General features: G+C 43.5%; 1 protein-coding gene across 1 annotated transcript; it reads left to right on the forward strand.

Moving 5' to 3' along the window:
* The first annotated feature begins 613 nt into the window (after nucleotides 1-613).
* On the forward strand, nucleotides 614-4,007 carry LOC125506176 (probable pectinesterase/pectinesterase inhibitor 13). Its single transcript, XM_048671038.1, has 2 exons — nucleotides 614-2,953; nucleotides 3,187-4,007. Exons 1-2 carry the CDS (start codon nucleotides 1,960-1,962, stop codon nucleotides 3,879-3,881), a joined length of 1,689 nt encoding a protein of 562 aa, XP_048526995.1. The 5' UTR covers nucleotides 614-1,959; the 3' UTR covers nucleotides 3,882-4,007.
* Nucleotides 4,008-22,308: the final 18,301 nt, after the last annotated feature.

Genomic DNA, 22,308 nt, shown 5'->3' on the forward strand with positions numbered 1-22,308 from the left:
ACAAACACCGATGATTAGAGTTTAAGTATGTCAGCTCAAATATCAGGTACTTCCATTTCTAGGAACGCTTCCAAGTGTTTATGAGAATATAATGTTACCTAAGTCGGATATATTTCCATTAATCATTAGTTAAGGACCTAGAATGAAAAGCAAGGCACACGTTGGAGTATGATCAAGCATGCATGAAGATGGCAGCATATGTACAAGGACCAAAGGCTGTGCTTCAAGTGATGAATCTAGACTTGAAGCCACATTGATGACAGGTGTTGGATATGGATGGAGTATACATGATGTCACTTTATAGTTTCTTTCACAATCACCTATAAGATGTAATTTTGGAGTACAAGACTTGACGCATTTTTTATTAGAGTCTGTTTCCGTTATGTATCTCCTTAATCAGCCCCTTAAAGCATTGAGTTAGGGCTTAAATTTTATTGAATTGATTTTTAATAGTTGCTACTGAATTTGCCATAGACATAAGAGTCGACAAGACATCTTGCATTACATGTCATTGGACCCACACCGTGTTAATCAAATATTGCATCTTATATCCGCAATTCAGATTGTATCTCTTAAATTCTTGTTTTCTCTTCAGTTGCATGTAGAGATTGATCTTCATGATCAGTTTGACAGCGGTACCAACATTGTCAATAACCATACCGACACGACTTGGTTTGGCGATTGCTAAAGCACGTCGTCAAGTGTTCGGTATAGTCAGGTCATCATATTAGTCTCCTTCTATAAAAATCCACATTGTCTCACAAAAAGATCGGGCCACCTTGCCCCTATGACCTTTGGAATCAAAGGGGGCGGTGTGGGGGTGGAAGGGGGTGGGTCCAATGATTTGCTATACGTTAGTCCGTAATAAAATATTTTGTACTCCTGTAGGATTATTGTGGCTTTAACATCCTAAAAAGAACAAGTTATTGAAATGCATATGCTCCACGCAGGGAATGTGGTCCATGATGTGACACAACAACATCCTACTAGCTAATGGCCCATGCATTGCAACAAGCGCGTATTTTAGTGGTTCAAAATCAATCTTGTTTGACACTCCGTTCCTTTATATAAGGTGTATTATTTTTGACACGGTGACCAAGGCACATAATTATAGAGATGTTAGGACGAAATTACCCTTGGCAAATTTGTTGGTTAGTGGCAAGTAAATCAGTGGGTCCAGAAAAGTAAGGGATACATGCAATCGAGAGAGATACTTTCCTTCTTTTTCTACAAGAAGAGATGCATGCAATCGGGAGAAAGATGTTTTTTTTAGGGCTAAAAGGGGGATTACGAGGATTTAGAAAAAATGCATCTTACATTGTGTAATTTTATCAAAAAGCAAATACACCTTATATAAAGAAACGGAGGGAGTACCTTACATCAATTCTGGTAACATTTAATTTGATGGGATTTTGGTTTAGTTGAGATTTTTATAAGATTAAATTCGATTTGATTTAATTTGCTTCGATTGAGTTAATACAAGACCTGTTTTCGAAAAGTATTGATTTATGTTGGGTTTTTTTTTTCTATGTCATCTTTTGGGGTTACAAAAAACCAACAGAAAACCATGGAACGTGGGAGGAAAAAACACAGTGGGTGGTGGAGACGAGGGAACTAACTCCTCTTGTAGAGATAGATAGAGATGTTTTCCACGTTAGAAATGTGACTTGTGGTGCATGGTCCTTGACTTAAAACGGCTCCCTCACTCTTCCCTTTAATTTCCTTTATTACTAAAGAAAAGGGCCGGTTTATAGAGTGCTGCCAGCACAAATCAAGGAGACTCTGTTCCTCGGAAAAGGGACACACCACAAGGACGCAGCAAAGAAACCAAGGCGAAAAACTTCCGCAGTGGTGTTCCTAACAATAGGGATTTCATCGTTTGATTCTTTGTGCGCGGCAATATCGCTGCCGCGCATCGTTTGATTCGTTTCTTGAAAATTTGTCTGGCTGTCCGCGGCAATGGCGATGCCGCGCAGCGCGCCGGCGGAGCCAGATGAAAGTGCGTCGCGCACGAAGCTCCTCGTCGGCGGCATCGCTGCCTTCCTGCTCCTCGCCATTATCATCGGCACGGCGGCGTTCATCGTGTCGGAGAGGGCCGAGGACGAGGGGGACACGGACAAGAAAGCGATGGCCGCCACGATGCGCACCGTGGACCTCTTCTGCTCGCCCACGGACTACCAGGCCACGTGCAAGGAGACGCTGACCAAGCCGCTGGAACGTTCTAACAACCAGGTCGACCACCCGCACGCCGCCGCCGCCGCCGCCATCACCGCCGTCGGCCGGGAGCTCGCGCGCGGCTTCAACGAGTCGTCGCTGCTGGAGGCCGTGCGCCAGAGCAACGACACGCTGGTCCACGAGGCCCTGCTCGACTGCAAGATGCTCCTGGACGACTGCGCCAACGACGTAACCCGCGCGCTCTCCACCGTCGCGTGGCGCGGCGTCGACGGGCCGGCTCAGGACCTCCAGGCCTGGCTGAGCGCGGTGATCACGTTCCAGGGCTCCTGCGTCGACATGTTCCCCAAGGGCGATGTCCGCGTCCAGATCAAGGAGATCATGGAGAAGGCGCGGGAGATCTCGAGCAATGCCATCGCCATCATCCAGCAGGGCGCTGCCCTCGCCGCCATGCTCGAAATCGACGCCGGCGCCGAAGTCACCCTCGCCAAGGACGCGGACGACGACGACGACGACGACGACAAGGACGACAACGACGATACCCCCGCCGAGCAAAGCGACGGCGAGCGCCAGCTCCAGGAGTCCGTGTCCGACGTCCCCACGTGGGTGCCCAGCGAGGACCGGAGGATTCTCGAAGAGGCGGAAGAAGAACGCAATGGCGTGCTCACGCCGAACGTGACAGTGGCCAAGGATGGCTCCGGCGCCTTCACAAACATCTCGGCCGCCTTGGACGCGTTGCCGAAGAATTACAGCGGGAGGTATGTGATTTACATCAAGGAAGGTGTCTACGACGAGTCGGTGAACGTCACCAACGGGATGTCAAACATCACCATGTACGGCGACGGCCCCAAGAAGTCCATCATCACCGGCAGCAAGAGCGTCGGCGACGGCGTAAGGATGTGGAGAACCGCCACCTTGGGTAATCACACACTATTAATTGCTTTACCCACCTTGGGTAGGCACGGACAAGCTAGGGCCAATGTGACCGTCGTTAATCAACTATGCTGTACGCAGCGGTGGACGGAGACAGGTTCATGGCGGTGAAGATGGGGATCCGGAACACGGCGGGGGACGAGAAGCAGCAGGCGATTGCGGTGCGCGTGAAGGGCGACCGGGCCGTCTTCTTCAACTGCCGGATCGACGGGCACCAGGACACGCTCTTCGCGCAGGCCTACCGCCAGTACTACCGCAGCTGCATTGTCTCCGGCACCGTGGACTTCATCTTCGGCGACGCGGCCGCCGTGTTCCAGCGCTGCGTGCTGCTCGTCAAGGACCCGCTCCCGGGGAAGCCTGGCGTGGTGACCGCGCACGGCCGCCGCGACCGGCAGCAGACCACCGGCTTCGTCCTGCACCGGACCCGCATCGTGGCCGATGAGGCCCTCGCCAGCAAGTCGTCGACGGTGAAGACCTTCCTGGGGCGGCCGTGGAAGGAGTTCTCGAGGGTGGTGGTGATCGAGTCGGTGATCGACGGGTTCGTGCACGCGCAGGGGTACATGCCGTGGGAGGGCAAGAACAACCTGGGCACGGCGTTCTACGGCGAGTACGCCAACGTCGGGGACGGCGCCAACATCACGGCGCGTGAGGAGATGAAGGGGTTCCACGTGCTCAACAAGGAGAAGTCCAAGGTGTTCACGGTGGAGCGCTTCCTGAACGGCGGCGAGTGGATACCGGAGACGGGCACGCCGGTGAGGCTAGGGCTGTTCGGCTGAGATATACAGATGGGTGGAGTGTGTTCATCGATCCGTGTGTACGAATGCGTTGTTAGGTTCACCTGTAATGTAATGTATGTACAAAATACAGTCAAAATAGTGACCTCAAAAGAGAAGTGCCTACTGCGTGAAGAGGAAAGTTAATGTCGATCTGCTTTCTCTTTTGGGTGATATAATCATCGACACCATGGCCAGATTAACCGTGCGTCCACATGAACAAGACCAACCAGGGAGGAGCCCCGCGGTATACGAATCACCGCACACTTTTTTTTGACATAGAAATTGGGACCTTTATAATTGCTTAATTAATAGAGATTCGGTTACAATACAAGGCTACTCATGAGGAAACCTGGACTTTCCTCTATCCAACACTCCGAACTACTAAGACTAGTAGCAAATTTAGCACAAAAATCTGCTGGAATATTAGCATCCCTCGTAACATGCCGAACCGAAAAGGAGGCAAAATATGTAGATCTTTTCCTAATTTCATCAAAGATAGGTACCACAATTGACCTTGAATCACCGCACACTTGCCCTTGGGGTACAAGCCCATTCACGCGGAGAAAAGACATTCTACCATGCACGGTATATACCGTGCATGTATCAGCCATCGGTTATCTTTGAGATTCAGATCCGTGCATGCATCTGGTCTTTGGGTTGTTTAATTAACCTCAGTTTAGGACCCTTTGTTCTATTAATTTATGTCAGTATCAATCAGTCACTATTTCTCCTCACAACTTTTCCCATAGTTATTACCTGCAATATCTCTCATCTCACTCACAAAGTAGAGACCAGTAGTACTATACTCACTCAGTTTTTTTTTCATATGATTCTAAAATTTGAATTTATTTTATCTTTTGAACCGTAAGTTTGATTTATGATACATTTGCAAATTTATGTTCCTTGTGAAGAGAACATTGAGATAAGATCACTCTTGAATATATTGTCACAAATTTTAAAATTCAAATATGAAACATGGAGAAACCTTATGAAACTATACAAAAACTACCGTATGTACCAAGTTTCATTGAGTTTTTTATAGATTGGTTTTGTGTAAGTTTGTTTACAATATCTCATCGGTATAAACACATTTGTCCAAATAGAATATAACACAAACTTTTATTTCAGAAGATATCAAGCATCCAAATCTTTAAATAGAAAGAGAAAATATATTTTTGGGATAGTGTTGCAAAAGGGGGGAGGCATCCAAACGGAAGAACACTATTTAAAAAAGGCTCACACTCGCAAACTGATCATGTGATGGAAAGGTGGAGAAAAGTAAGACGTACAGCAGGTTAGTACCTTGTGATTTCTTTAGGACTCTGAAATAATTAAGCGGCTGATCAATGCACGGTATATACCATGCATGGTAGAAAATGCAGAACACTAGAACAAAATTCACATCTAGGCACCAATTAATGGGATGTGCTTATTTCGCTCATCAATTCTACTCTGAAAATGCCCATTGAATCTGCTATATTTTGAATTTCTAATTGGTTGGAGGATCAAAAATTTAGCTATAATATTAAATTTGTGATTGATCTAAGTTTTTATTTGTCATTTGCTTCTGAAAACAGCTTTGGTTCTGCCCAATCGTGCCAAATAAAGTCTACTTATACATGGTTCTAGGCGTCAAGTGTCAAATAAATGTGAAAAACTGATGTTGGTGGAAATCAAGACTTGCCCCCAAACCAATCACATGGGACAAGAGCTTTCATACATCTGCATATAAAACATGCATGGTCCGGCTGAGTTGTAGCATTTTTTTTTCATATGGTTACCCCTTGAGACCTTCTACGCTCATGTACATATTGTCTCTTGGTTGCAAGTGTGTACATCATCTAGGGTTGGGAGGTATCAAAAATCATTATTATCCGAGGAGAAATGGGCATCATAGCAACTTGGTGGGAAATCGGGCTTGAGCCAAACTCCCGTGTTCCATGGCATTGGCAAGCTGCTTGCGAGTATTTTCAAGCACATCTAAGACAGATTCGTTGAATGGAAGGCGGTGACCTGCAGTGCTTTCCGCTGCTGTAACCTAGGGTATGTATCCCCCTAGCAAAAAAAAAAAAAACCCTAGGGTATGTATCTGTCTAACCCACTACATATTTGCTTCAAATGCATTATTCCACCAATGGTGCAGAACAGAGTTTGCGGGAAGCCTCCTTGCTCGCATGTATAATTGATCTTTCAGTAACTCTAACTTTGTACCACGTGGGGTTGTTGTGGCTTCTGTAGCTCTTTCTCGCAAAGTTTTTGGAATGAAAGTGGCAATATTGCGTTCGTCCAAAAATAATAATGAAATTGCCATATATGGATCCCACTACCCCTACCACTCTAGTTAACTAGACGAATTAATACAGAAGAAGTTTAAGCTTATCATGCAACAAAGTTTAGTGTAAGAACACTAAGCTTAGTTGCCAGTTATTGAGCAAATAACATAAAACTACCACAATTTGAGATAAGGTTTCAAAAACCTACCATTTTATGAAAAAAAAAATTAAAGCTGCCACAAAGTTAGTTGGCTCTTTCAACAAACCCAAATGACCGTGTTGTTTAAAATTGATCTGGTTTGTGTTGTTTAAATTTGATCTAGTTTATGACAGGTTGAGCCCGTTTCTAAACAAAACGTTTGTTCGTCTGTTTATTTGACCGTTAACTTACATGTGGACCCACATGTCAGCGCCAACCGTCCTCTTTGGAACCATTTTCTCTCTGCCTCGTGTCGTCGAGCAGCTTGTGTGCGTGCAGCTCGCCGGGGAGGAGGGTTTGTTGGCTCGTCGGGTTGGCGCTGGACTTGTTAGATCCGGAGGTGCACCAGGAGGATTCGAGCATCTGCCTGTCCACACGGCGTCGTCTTCAAGCAGCTGCGAGACACCTAGCGTCCGCCGTCGCGAGCCACTCCGGTTTCTCCTCCTTCTTGTGTCTGGCATCCCTGAGAGCGTGGAACACGCCGGTTTCCAGGTCGATCCGGTTCTTGCGCCGGAGTTCGCAGCACAGGCAGCCATGAACTGCAGGGGCGACGGGCGGCGGCGCTCGATGCTAGGTGACAGAGGGCTCGGGGGAGAGTGGGAGGAGGTCCTGGATGACGGGGTGCACACCATGGTCCTGAAGACGATGTAGAGGAGGAGAGGCAGCTCAAGAGCTGTGGCCGTGGAGCTCCGCGGCAGCTGTCAGACAGGCGTTGACGGGAAGGGGCTCAGGGTAGTGGAGCTTGACGCTGATATGTGCCCAGAGTCGTCGGCGGGGTAGCGAAGGCGAGGAAGGTCGAGCGAAAGTCTGAGGCGTCGCCGCGTTGAGGAATTTGACGACGACGACCTCGGACGCAGGCAAGGAAGTCGAGTCGACTTGCGGGAGTCGGCTACGGTGCACACCGGCCCGATTCATCACGTGAGGCAACGCTGCGGTGTACGCGAAGCAGTTCGGCATGGTGGTATGGCTCGTGGTGCTCATGGCAATGCTCCAGGAGCTCTCTGGAGACGGACGAGGGCGTCCCCAGCCCAGAGGCACGTGCGAACTGCGGCAACTGTGGCGCACCGCGCGGACCTCGACCTGGTCGGACAAATTTGTACCCTAAACTCTCTGATGCCGGTCAATATTCACACCGAGAAATGTTCCATTCCGTCCGGGATTACAGTGAACTTTCACTGACATCCGTGGCCCACATGTCATATCTATTGTTTATCTGAATCGCCATCCCCTCTGTCTCCTCAAATTAGCACCGGTACAACCTTGCCTCGTCCACTTTCTCCTCAACTGTGACCGCCGCGGTCGTCAATGCCGCCAACCCGCGCTCAAGCACATCGCATTGTCCGCTCGTCCCTAGCGAGCTGCGAGCTTTATCCGCCTTCCCATCTCACCAGGCACGATCCACGGAGCGTGCACGCGGAGACATTGTAGCGGCACAAGCGGCTAGACCCTTAGGCGGCTGGAATGGAGTGCGTCGGGTTTGGGTGTGTTCCCCAGTCCCTAGCCTTGCTCCACGCGCCCCTCAACGTGTTCACAACGAGGGGAGCATCGCTATCGCTCTGGGAGCTCAGCGTGGCATTAAACGGGGAAGAAGATGGATATGACATGTAGGGCCGCTGAATCAGTGAGAGAACCTAGTAATCCCGATCGGGATTGCCTTTTTCCTGTGTGACAATAATGTCTAGGATCAGCATAGGATTGATATTGACCGGGATAAAAAAGGTTAGGGTACAGATCTTAGAGATGATCGATTCCGACTAGCTCTATGAATTAAAGGATTAAAATAGACTTCACTCACGCCAGGACCAACGAATCCGGCGACGCAGAATGAGTGGCTGGGCACGGCATGCGCGGCTCCATTTGTGCTCTTTCCCTGTCCATCTGCAGCAGGCACGAGCGGCCAGTAGACACAATATTTTTATTAGAATATATGAGGAAACATATGGGCCCCACATGTAAGTTAATTGTCAAATAAAAATTCAAATAAATGGTTTATTTACGAGCGGGCCGGATGTATCATATACCAAATCAATGTTAAACCACACGGTCATTTGGATTTTTTGAGACAACTAACCAACTTTATGGTAGCTTTTTGAATTTTTTAAACATCTAGTAGTTTTTTGAAACCCTAGCCTGAATTATGATAGTTTTATTATATTTACTGTTACTTACTCCTTCTGTAAAGAAATATAAGAGCATATTTCTTTATAGAGGAAGTAGTATTACTGATCAAGTCATGCGTGCTGTAAAAAAAGATCTAATCATGCACACATGTGTTCAGATGCACACCATTCAGACATCTTCGCCCCTATGCATTCGTTCAAGCCATTGCGTGATAGGGATATTAAGTGAGTGTCTATTAATTTGTGTGCATCAAATGAAGTATCATTGAATAGTTAGAAGGACGATGGTATCCTCAGTCCACCACAGTTCAAGTCTTAGACTTAGGTGGTGTTTGGTTCTCTAGTCCTAAGACTTTTTCTAGTCCCAACTAAAAAGTCTCTAGTCCCTAAAAAGTCCATCCCTGTTTGTTTCTAGAGACTAAAAAATGTCCCTTCCTAGAGGTTATTAAATGACCATGTTGCCCCTAGTATATAGAAAAATAACAATCAAACAACATCATGGGGTGGCGGGCCAATGGGTGCATGGAGGGGCATTGTTAGAAAAGTCCCAAAAAGACTGTTTTTGAGAGTCTTCTTCATTTAGTCCCAAATGCCTAGTTTAGTCCCTAAAAGTCCCTCCCGTTTGGTAAAAAAGTCTTTAAGAGGGACTTTTTCTAGTCCCTACATAAAAAAGTCTCTGGAAACAAACACCCCCTTAACATTGGTGCTTGCATTATTTTGGATTTATTTAAGGCCTTTCGATGATGTGCATTTAGTGGGGGGAGACATTTCCATCGACTACATTCCCATTGACTACAAAGGCGTATGTGGCAACTTCATCAATCTCAAGATGATGTACCGACTCTCTCGGAGGTGCTCATAGAGAAAGGGTGTGCGTACATGGGTTTATAGAGGTGAGTGTATGTGCGTATGTATGAGCGCCCGCTCTATACTATGTGTAGTAGCCACCGATATGAAATTTCTACACAATCAGGCAAGACGGATCTCTAGATTAGTATAACATAACACTAATATGCATATCTTAATCCTCATGGCTAGATGACAAACGAATGGTTTATCTAAAACAAAAAACTAATATTTGTTGTCATAGTTTATTTAAAAGAAAATCATAATATCTATTGTCCTAGCTCACAATTTTTCTAGCGATATGTCATGCATGGTGCAAGGATGATGTGCCTATGTAATAATGTTCATGACCAGTACAATAGCATATGACAAGGTTAATGATCATACTAAGAACTTGTAAATAAGCTCCAAGTACTCCCTCCGGTCCTTTTTACTCCATGTATTACATTTGTGTCAAGTCAAACTTTGCAAAGTTTGACCATATTTCTATTAAAAAAATTAACATCTATAATACCAAACATATATACTATGAAACTATATTTTATAATGAATCTACCCATATTGATTTGGCATCATGAATGTTGATACTTTTTTTTATAAGTTTGGTTAAAATAGAGACAGTTTGACTTTAGACAAAATTTTTATGTAGACTAAAAAGGACCAGAGGGAGTAATAGATGACGGAAACTAATTAAACTAGACTATCAAGCAAGTCAATGAATGAACTGCATTCATGTGAACATGATGCATATTCACACCAAACCTAGCTGCCCACAAATAATAACGACTGAACAACCATTCACCAAATATATTTACAGCTAGCTAGTAGCTAAGAAGGGGATCAATGACGATATGTGTGTCCACGCTGGCAACAATATGTCGTAGATATATAGGCCAGTCACACGACTAGGGGATGTATTATGGAGCACATAGGATTCTCAGGCCCAGTTGTTTGGGTAAACCAGCAAACAAGCAACGAGTACCGGCTGGTGGTATTAGACCTCCTAGGTATCACACTCACAAGGGAACTTCTGGGTGAGCTGAACTGGATTAGGAGGTACCGGGAATTACAACCAACGTTAGATTTAAACTCTCACTAGAGCCAGCGAGGCCACAGCATGAGCCAGAGAGAGCTATGGCGCGACATTGTGTTTACCGGTATGGATACATACAACGGAGAGACCGACAAAGTTGGAGGGTTGTAAGTGAGGCAACTACGTGTTCGTCTTATCCAGTGTTGTAGTAAATGTTTGCCTGGGTGTGCTAATAGGCATTCACATTCTTCTTCTTTCTCCAACATAAAATATTTAATTTTCAGCCGTAGGATGTACGTGGAGATGCGCGTGGTCTATTTGTTCTGGAAAAACAAGAAAACAGTCAGCCTCGACCTCACTCCCTCAATGCACTTATGTGCGAGTACCAAGTGTATTTCGTGAACATGTCAAAGTTTGTTCTTTTTAAGTTTTTGATATTTTGTATTTGATCATTTTAAAATAGTGTCATTGCACCTTTGGTGCAATTTAACCTTTTTGTGAAATTACACTTCCTTGTGTTTAATTATACCTTTTTCATGCAAAATACAAAACAGAGCATATTATGTTTCACGATCATACTTAATATTATCCTACATTCCCAATGTATCTCCCCACAAATTCTTGTAAAGCAAACTCTATCCCAGCCTTTATCTAATAAGGTAGCCGCAGAAGAAGAAAGGCAAAGAAGTTTAGAGCTTATCCACTAGTCATCCGAGAACCTGGTATTTTTGCCATCCCCAATAACCCTCTTACAATTTTGATAAAATAGATTTCTAGCCTTCAACCAAGCTAACCATAACTGAGAATCTCTAGGTCTATGTTGAATACCATATATACATCTCCTAAAACTTTAAGTTCCCTTGAGAGGGAGGCTTGTGGTTGATCGGGGGATGTGGCCTGCGGGTGCGCCCTCTCAGTAAGTGCATTGGGTGTGGGTTGGTTCGCTCGGGTGTACTCGTGCCGCATGTGTACACATTCTTCTGCATGTGGCGTTGGGATCGTGGTGACTTCTTTTCCCCTTCTGATCTGGGTTTCGCAAGTGCGGACGCCGGTTTCCTCTCAGAGAAAGCAAAGTGGCTGCTTTCTTGGTGCCTAAGTATGTCAAGCGTCTCATCATGAGGTAGTAGCCATGTCTCGAATGAGTCAAAGGGAAGCTCAATAAGGAGAGAGTTAACCTCGGTCTTGATAGCTCTTGCACGCGCTCTTGTCATTGGTCCACTTCATGCTTGGGGAGTTGGTGTAGTGTCCATGAGGATGCCCATAGGGTGCTCCATACCACTATCCCATGAGTCCTTTGATATGCGTTCGGTTACCTGCATCGTTTTTAGGCACTTTGCATATTTGTCCCAGCTGGGCCTGGTTGAGCATATGCAGTCAAAAAACGAACATCTGCATGTTGATTGGTTTCCTGCATCCTCTAGCCTGCATGTGCCAAAACGGAAGGCCCGCTATTTGGTTGTGGACTTGTTTCAAGGGAAACACAAGTCCGGTTGTTTGGTTTCATCCAGGAAAGTTGTGTGGTAATCTCCTTCTTGATGTGGTGAGGTTATCAGAGGCACACATGAAGAACTAAGAACTAAACTAGAGCAACAGAACAAACTTAGGCACAAGCACAAGTCTTAACCACACATCACAAGTTTTAAACCAACATAGTATGATAAGTTTTAAACGAAACCCAAGTATTAAACCAACAACCAACAAGGAACAGGCAACAAGAGCTCTGGTGGTCACGACGAAGGCATTGTCATGTCGCTTGCACTTGGTGACCACCTCCACGCCCTCATCATTGAATACTATCACCTTCATGGTGCCAGGGGTCAGCAGCTTGAACGTCAGCATGTAATCGATCATGATCTGGTGAATGGCGGTGAAGGTGGCCCAACCCTGATCAAGGGTGACCTTGCCATTGATCACCCTCACCGTGACCCTCCATGCGCAGCTGGTGTTCGTCTTGAGCTTGAACTCTGCAGGGACGACTAGGAAGTGCTTGGTGAACTCCAGAGGCATTGGCAGACTCTCCAACTCTGGACCAAGGATAACCTTGCAGAAGTGGCTTGGTCCGGACTCCTCATGGTAGGGACCACATTTCCTCCGCTTGGCGGTTGGATGTTCTTGCACGGGCACTTCCACAATGATGGCACGACCTCGTTGCCCTTCTCCAATGGTGGCATGATCTCCTTGCCCTTGTGCATCTACATTATTAACATCACACAGTTCAATGGTCAACATTCATTCATATTAGCCTAATGCTCCTATATTAACCAACCGTACTAACCCAACACCACACTCAAACCCCCTCACCACCACTCCTCTCCCACCTCTCTGTTTCACCACCTCTCCCTCGCCATGAACTCCAACTCTAACTCCAACCCTTTCCCTCGGGGCATTGGATGGAGGGCCTTCTTCCTTGGATGCTCGCTCGGTGACCGCAAGAAGTTCGAACACATCATGGAAGTGTGCTCAAACTTCAGCAGCATCGATGACATGCAGAAGGAGGTCGGCACTGTGATGAAGAAGGCTACGCCGAACGAGCCGAAGACACTGATTCTGGACCCAGCCAAGGGCGCAATGTCAGTGGATATCCTACGCTGGGCCATGAATCAGGCAGACTTTGGCGACGCTAGAGAGAGGGAAAGATGGGCCAAGTACAGGAAGTACAAGGCGCCTCAAGACCAGCGTGCCACGAAGTACTGGAGTAGGACGTTTGGGTCACCGGTGGCCGACAACGACGGGGTGCAGATGGTGGCCAGGGCGCCGGCGGCAGGCGACCATGCAAGACTCATCGTTCTTGACGAAGACGATGAGGAAGAAAAGAAGACGGCTACGCCCCTCCGCCGCTTGACGCGACTAGACAAGAAAGTTTGTACCCCAATCCCCACCCCCGATGTAATTGAAAAATGACCTAAAAATCCTAGAAGTCGTTGGTGTAGAATCGATCGATAGCAGTGTTTTAATCGAATGCCCCCCTGATGTGTTCAATTCCCTCCCTAACTCTCCAATTGCATGCTCAAATCTAATCTAGCCCGAGTCGAAAGCAGTAAATCTGCAGAGAGGGCGAGGACTTAACGCCATGGTCAATGCGCTCTGGTGAAGGTCTGCAATCGCTCTGGTGTTAGCCACTGTCTTGGATCGTCCTGCTGTCGCTCCTGTGGCCGGCACTGCCGGTGTGAGTGGGGAAGCGGGGAGAGAGCGACAAGGAAGGGAGATGAGGGTAATTTATGACAATGCATCGGGAAACAACACGACTTCTCGAAACCGCATCAATGCGTGCAACCGCTCGCGCCCACGTGCCTAGGGTTGCACCGCTCGGGCCTGGCTCCAAAAAAGGCTGATTTGAGTGTTCCTCTGGATGCAGGCCCAGAGGTGCTTTAATGCTAGTGTTATGCAGGCATAACAATGAATGCGGGTAACTGATTGCTACCTCTTGAGCACTGCGTTGGTTTTCCCTTGAAGAGGAAAGAGTGATGCAGCAGAGCAGCGTAAGTATTTCCCTCAGTTTTTGAGAACCAAGGTATCAATCTGGTAGGAGGCCACGCACGAGTCCCTCGCACCTACACAAACAAATAAACTCCTCGCAACCAACGCGATAAAGGGGTTGTCAATCCCTTCACGGTCACCTACGAGAGCGAGATCTGATAGATATGATAAGATAATATTTTTGGTATTTTTATGACAAAGAGAAATAAAGATGCAGGTAAAATAAATGGCAAAGAAATAACTAAGTATTGGAAGATTAATATGATGGAAAATAGACCCAGAGGCCATAGGTTTCACTAGAGGCTTCTCTCGAGAGCATAAATATTACGGTGGGTGAACAAATCACTGTTGAGCAATTGACAGAATTGAGCATAGTTATGAAAATATCTAGGTATGATCATGTATATAGGCATCACGTCTGAGACAAGTAGACCGACTCCTACCTGCATCTACTACTATTACTCCACACATTGACCGCTATCCAGCATGCATCTAGAGTATTAAGTTTAAGAGAACAGAGTAACGCTTTAAGCAAGATGACATGATGTAGAGGGATAAACTCATGCAATATGATATAAACCCCATCTTGTTATCCTCGATGGCAACAATACAATACGTGCCCTGCTGCCCCTACTGTCACTGGGAAAGGACACCATAAGATTGAACCCAAAGCTAAGCACTTCTCCCATTGCAAGAAAGATCAATCTAGTAGGCCAAACCAAACTGATAATTCAAAGAGACTTGCAAAGATAACCAATCATACATAAAAGAATTCAGAGAAGATTCAAATATTGTTCATAGATAAACTTGATCATAAACCCACAATTCATCGGTCTCAACAAACACACCGCAAAAGAAGATTACATCGAATAGAACTCCACAAGAGAGGGGAGAACTTTGTATTGAGATCCAAAAAGAGAGAAGAAGCCATCTAGCTAATAACTATGGACCCGTAGGTCTGAAGTAAACTACTCACACTTCATCGGAGAGGCTATGGTGTTGATGTAGAAGCCCTCCGTGATCGATACCCCCTCCGACGGAGCTCCGGAAAAGGCCCCAAGATGGGATCTCATGGATACAGAAAGTTACGGCAGTGGAATTAGGGTTTTGGTTCCGTATTTGGTAGTTTGGGGGTACGTAGGTATATATAGGAGGAAGGAGTACGTCGGTGGAGCAACGTGGGCCCCACGAGGGTGGAGGGCGCGCCTGGGTGGGTAGGCGCGCCCCCCTACCTCGTGCCTTCCTGGTTGATTGCTTGACGTAGGGTCCAAGTCCTCTGGATCATGTTCGTTCTAAAAATCACGTTCCCGAAGGTTTCATTCCGTTTGGACTCCGTTTGATATTCTTTTTCTGCGAAACTCTGAAATAGGCAAAAAACAACAATTCTGGGCTGGGCCTCCGGTTAATAGGTTAGTCCCAAAAATAATATAAAAGTGTATAATAAAGCCCAATAATGTCTAAAACAGGATATCATATAGCATGGAACAATCAAAAATTATAGATACGTTGGAGACGTATCAAGCATCCCCAAGCTTAATTCCTGCTCGTCCTTGAGTAGGTAAATGATAAAAACAGAATTTTTGATGTGGAATGCTACTTGGCATAATTTCAATGTAATTCTCTTAATTGTGGTATGAATATTCAGATCCGAAAGATTCAAGACAAATGTTCAATATTGACATACAAATAATAATACTTCGAGCATACTAACTAAGCAATTATGTTTCTTCAAAATAACATGGCCAAAGAGTTATCCCTACAAAATCATATAGTCTGGCTATGCTCCATCGTCACCACACAAAGTATTCAAATCATGCACAATCCCGATGACAAGCCAAGCAATTGTTTCATACTTTTAGTGTTCTCAAACTTTTTCAATCTTCACGCAATACACGAGCGTGAGCCATGGACATAGCACTATATGTGGAATAGAATGGTGGTTGTGGAGAAGGCAAAAAGGGAGAAGATAGTCTCACATCAACTAGGCATATCAACGGGCTATGGAGATGCCCATTAATAGATATCAATGTGAGTGAGTAGGGATTGCCATGCAACGGATGCACTAGAGCTATAAGTATATGAAAGCTCAACAAAAAGAACTAAGTGGGTGTGCATCCAACTTGCTTGCTCATGAAGACCTTGGGCATTTTGAGGAAGCCCATCGTTGGAATATACAAGCCAAGTTCTATAATGATAAATTCCCACTAGTATATGAAAGTGATAACATAGGAGACTCTCTATCATGAAGATCATGGTGCTACTTTGAAGCACAAGTGTGGAAAAAAGGATAGTAGTATTGCCCCTTTTTATTTATTTACTCTTTTTTTGGCCTTTATTTTTTTATTGGGACAATATATAATCTATGAATGATGATCATCACACTTCTATTTGTTTACAACTCAATTATTACAACTCGATACTAGAACAAAGTATGACTCTATATGAATGCCTCCGACGGTATACCAGGATAGCAATGATGCATGAGTGACTTATATGAAAGAATTATGAACGGTGGCTTTGCCACAACTAAAATGTCAACTACATGATCATGCGAAGCAATATGACAATGATGGAGCGTGTCATAGTAAACGGAACGGTGGAAAGTTGCATGGCAATATATCTCGGAATGGCTATGGAAATGCCATGATAGGTAGGTATGGTGGCTGTTTTGAGGAAGGTATATGGTGGGTGTATGATACCGGTGAAAGGTGCGCGGTATTAGAGAGGCTAGCAATGGTGGAAGGGTGAGAGTGCGTATAATCCATGGACTCAACATTAGTCATAAAGAATTCACATACTTATTGCAAAAATCTATTAGTTATCGAAGCAAAGTACTACGCGCATGCTCCTAGGGGGATAGATTGGTAGGAAAAGACCATCGCTCGTCCCTGACCGCCACTCATAAGGAGGACAATCAATAAATACATCATGCTCCGACTTCTTAACATAACGGTTCACCATATGTGCATGCTACGGGAATCACAAACTTCAACACAAGCATTTCTCAAATTCACAATTACTCAACTAGCACGAATCTAATATCACCATCTCCATCTCTCAAAAATATTATCAAGTTTCAAACTTCTCATAGTATTCAACACACTCATAAGAAAATTTTATTATTAATCTTGAATGCCTAACATAATTAAAGCAAATTACCATGCTGTTTTGTAGGACTCTCAGAATAATCTAAGTGAAGCATGAGAGAACAATGGTTTTTATAAAACAAATCTGCCAACGTGCTCTAAAAGATATAAGTGAAGCACTAGAGCAAAAACTATATAACTCAAAAGATATAAGTGAAGCACATAGAGTATTCTAACAATTTCCGAATCATGAGTGTCTCTCAAAAAGGTGTGTGAAGCAATGATGATTGTGGAAAACTAACAAATAAGGACTCAAATAATACAAGACGCTCCAAGCAAAACACATATCATGTGGTAAATAAAAATATAGCTCCAAGTAAAGTTACCGATAGAAGTAGACGAAAGAGGGGATGCCTTCCGGGGCATCCCCAAGCTTTGACTTTTAGGTGTCCTTAGATTATCTTGGGGTGACATGGGCATCTACAAGCTTAGGCTCTTGCCACTCCTTGTTCCATAATCCATCAAATCTTTTACCCAAAACTTGAAAACTTCACAACACAAAACTTAAAGTAGAAAATCTCGTGAGCTCCGTTAGCGAAAGAAAACAAAACACCACTTCAAGGTACTGTAATGAACTCATTCTTTATTTATATTGGTGTTAAACCTACTGTATTACAACTTCTCTATGGTTTATAAACTATTTTACTAGCCATAGATTCATCAAAATAAGCAAACAACACACTAAAAATAGAATCTGTCAAAAACAGAACAGTCTGTAGTAATCTGTAGCTAACGCAAGATCTGGAACCCCAAAAATTATAAAATAAATTTCTGGACTTGAAGAATTTATCTATTAATCATCTTAAAAAAGAATTAAATAAATATCGCTTTCTAAATAAAAATGGCAGCAGTTCTCGTGAGCACTAAAGTTTCTGTTTTTTACAGCAAGATTAAAAAGACTTTCCCCAAGTCTTCCCAATGGTTCTACTTGGCACAAATACTAATTAAACACAAAAAAACACAAACAAAACAGATGCTAGATAAATTATTTATTACTAAACAGGAGCAAAAATCAAGGAATAAAAATAAAATTGGGTTGCCTCCCAACAAGCGCTATCGTTTAACGCTCCAAGCTAGGCATAAAAGCGAAGATAGATCTAGGTATTGCCATCTTTGGTAAGCAATCCATAAGTGGCTCTCATAATAGATTCATATGGTAATTTAATTTTCTTTCAAGGGAAGTGTTCCATGACTTTCCTTAACGGAAATTGGAATCTAATATTCCCTTCCTTCATATCAATAATTGCACCAATCGTTCTAAGAAAAGGTCTACCAAGAATAATAGGACATGAAGGATTGCAATCTATGTCAAGAACAATAAAATCCACGGGCACATAATTCCTATTTGCAACAATAAGAACATCATTAATTCTTCCCATAGGTTTCTTAATAGTGGAATGCGCAAGGTGCAAGTTTAAAGAGCAATCATCAAAATCACGAAAACCTAGCAAATCACACAAAGTCTTTGGAATCGTGGAAACACTAGCACCCAAATCACACAAAGCATAGCACTCATGATCTTTAATATTAATTTTAATAGTAGGTTCCCACTCATCATAAAGTTTTCTTGGGATAGAAACTTCCAACTCAAGTTTTTCTTCATAAGATTGCATCAAAGCATCAACGATATGTTTGGTAAAGGCTTTATTTTGACTACAAGCATGAGGAGAATTTAGCACGGTTTGCAACAAGGAAATACAATCTATCAAAGAGCAATTATCATAATGAAATTCCTTGAAATAAAAAATAGTGGGTTCATTAATATTTAAAGTTTTGACTTCTTCAATCCCACTTTTAACAATTCTAGCATCAGGATCTAAAGAGTCCGATTGTTTGGAATGTCTTCTAGGTAAAGGTGGATCATATTCAGTCCCATCATTATCAAGATTCATATTACAAAACAATGATTTAATAGGGGACACATCAATAACTTTTAGATCTTCATCCTTATTATCATGGAAACTAGAAGAACACGCTTTTATAAAGCAATCTTTCTTAGCATGCATCCTAGCGGTTCTTTCTTTGCACTCATCAATGGAAATTCTCATGGCTTGGGAGACTCATTGATATCATTCTTAGGATGAATAGATCTAAGCTTCAAAGAATCAACATCAAGAGAAATTCTATCAACGTTCCTAGCCAACTCATCAATCTTAAGTAATTTTTCTTCAATCAAAGCATTGAAATTCTTTTGCGAGGTAATAAATTCTTTAATATTAGATTCAAAATCAGAGGGAATCATATTAAATTTTTCATAAGAATTGTTGTAGGAGTTACCATAATTATTAGAGGAATTACTAGGATACGGCCTAGGATTAAAGTTTCCTCTATACGCGTTGTTACCAAAATTATTCCTACCAACAAAATTCACATCCAAAGATTCATTATTATTATCAATCAAAGTAGACAAAGGCATATCATTAGGATCAGAAGAAACACTTTTATTAGCAAATAATTTCATAAGTTCATCCATCTTACCACTCAAAACATTATTTTCTTCTATCGCATGCACTTTCTTATTAGTAGATCTTTCAGTGTGCCATTGAGAATAATTAACCATAATATTATCTAGGAGTTTAGTAGCTTCTCCTAAAGTGATTTCCATGAAAGTGCCTCCCGCGACCGAATCTAAAAGATTTCTAGAAGCAAAATTCAATCCAGCATAAAATTTTTGTATAATCATCCAGAAATTCAAACCATGTGTAGGGCAATTACGTATCATTAATTTCATCCTCTCCCAAGCTTGTGCAACATGTTCATGATCAAGTTTCTTAAAATTCATAATATCGTTTCTAATAGAGATGATCTTAGCGGGAGGAAAATACTTAGAGATAAAAGCATCTTTGCACTCATTCCATGAATCAATACTATTTTTAGGCAAAGACGAAAACCAAGCTTTAGCGCGATCTCTAAGCGAAAAAGGAAATAGCTTCAATTTAACAATATCATTTTCCACATCTTTCTTCTTTTGCATATCACACAGATCAACAAAGTTTTTTAGATGGGTAGAGGCATCTTCACTAGGAAGGCCGGAAAATGGATCTTTCATGACAAGATTCAGCAAAGCAACATTTATTTCACAAGATTCAGCATCAGTAAGAGGAGCAATCGGAGTGCTAATAAAATCACTATTGTTGGTATTGGTAAAGTCACACAATTTGGTATCATCTTGAGCCATCGTGACAAGCAAGCAATCCGACACACAAGCAAACAAGAAACGAGCAAAAAGAGGTGAATAGAGAAAGAGGAGGAGGACGGAGAGAGAGGGCGAATAAAACGGCAAGGGTGAAGTGGGGGGAGAGGAAAACGAGAGGCAAATGGCAAATAATGTAATGCGGGAGATAAGGGTTTGTGATGGGTACTTGGTATGTTGACTTTTGCGTAGACTCCCCGGCAACGGCGCCAGAAATCCTTCTTGCCACCTCTTGAGAACTGCGTTAGTTTTCCCTTGAAGAGGAAAGGGTGATGCAGCAGAGCAGCATAAGTATTTCCCTCAGTTTTTGAGAACCAAGGTATCAATCCAGTAGGAGGCCACACACGAGTCCCTCGCACCTACACAAACAAATAAACTCCTCGCAACCAATGCGATAAAGGGGTTGTCAATCCCTTCACGGTCACCTACGAGAGTGAGATCTGATACATATGATAAGATAATATTTTTTGTATTTTTATGATAAAGAGAAATAAAGATGCAAGTAAAGTAAATGGCAAAGGAAATAACTAAGTATTGGAAGATTAATATGATGGAAAATAGACCCGGGGGCCATAGGTTTCACTAGAGGCTTCTCTCGAGAGCATAAATATTACGGTGGGTGAACAAATTACTGTTGAGCAATTGACATAATTGAGCATAGTTATGAGAATATCTAGGTATGATCATGTATATAGGCATCACGTCCGAGACAAGTAGACCGACTCCTGCCTGCATCTACTACTATTACTCCACACACCGACCGCTATCCAGCATGCATCTAGAGTATTAGGTTCAAGAGAACAGAGTAATGCTTTAAGCAAGACGACATGATGAAGAGGGATAAACTCATGCAATATGATATAAACCCCATCTTGTTATCCTCGATGGCAACAATACAATACGTGCCTTGCTGCCCCTACTGTCACTGGGAAAGGACACTGCGAGATTGAACCCAAAGCTAAGCACTTCTGCCAATGCAAGAAAGATCAATCTAGTGAAGGAAATATGCCCTAGAGGCAATAATAAAGTTATTATTTATTTCCTTATATCATGATAAATGTTTATTATTCATGCTAGAATTGTATTAACCGGAAACATAATACATGTGTGAATACATAGACAAACAGAGTGTCACTAGTATGCCTCTACTAGACTAGCTCATTAATCAAAGATGGTTATGTTTCCTAACCATGGACAAAGAGTTGTTATTTGATTAACGGGATCACATCATTAGGTGAATGATCTGATTGACATGACCCATTCCATTAGCTTAGCACCCGATCGTTTAGTATGTTGCTATTGCTTTCTTCATGACTTATACATGTTCCTATGACTATGAGATTATGCAACTCCCGTTTACTGGAGGAACACTTTGTGTGCTACCAAACGTCACAACTTAACTGGGTGATTATAAAGGTGCTCTACAGGTGTCTCCAAAGGTACATGTTGGGTTGGCGTATTTCGAGATTAGGATTTGTCACTCTGATTGTCGGAGAGGTATCTCTGGGCCCTCTCAATAATGCACATCACATAAGCCTTGCAAGCATTGCAACTAATGAGTTAGTTGCGAGATGATGTATTACGGAACGAGTAAAGAGACTTGCCGGTAACGAGATTGAACTAGGTATCGAGATACCGACGATCGAATCTCGGGTAAGTAACATACCGATGACAAAGGGAACAACGTATGTTGTTATGCGGTCTGACTGATAAAAGATCTTCGTAGAATATGTAGGAGCCAATATGAGCATCAAGGTTCCGCTATTGGTTATTGACCGGAGACATGTCTCGGTCATGTCTACATTGTTCTCGAACCCGTAGGGTCCGCACACTTAAGGTTTCGATGACAGTCATATTATGAGTTTATGCATTTTGATGTACCGAAGTTTGTTCGGAGTCCCGGATGTGATCACGGACATGACGAGGAGTCTCGAAATGGTCGAGACATAAAGATTGATATATTGGAAGCCTATATTTGGATATCGTAAGTGTTCCGGGTGAAATCGGGATTTTACCGGAGTACCGGGAGGTTACCGGAACCCCCCGGGAGGTATATGGGCCTTAGTGGGCCTTAGTGGAAGAGAGGAGAGGTGGCCAGGGCTGGGCCGTGCGCCCCTCCACCCCTTAGTCCGAATAGGAC

Source organism: Triticum urartu, chromosome 5 (genome assembly GCF_003073215.2).
Source record: "Triticum urartu cultivar G1812 chromosome 5, Tu2.1, whole genome shotgun sequence".
NCBI classification, from domain to species: Eukaryota; Viridiplantae; Streptophyta; class Magnoliopsida; order Poales; family Poaceae; genus Triticum; species Triticum urartu.

Coding starts and splice junctions, on each gene's coding strand:
- LOC125506176 (XM_048671038.1), top strand. CDS start 1,960: ATGGCGATGCCGCGCAGCGCGCCGGCGGAGCCAGATGAAAGTGCGTCG. Junction 2,954..3,186: donor TGTGATTTACATCAAGGAAG/GTGTCTACGACG, acceptor TGCTGTACGCAG/CGGTGGACGGAGACAGGTTC.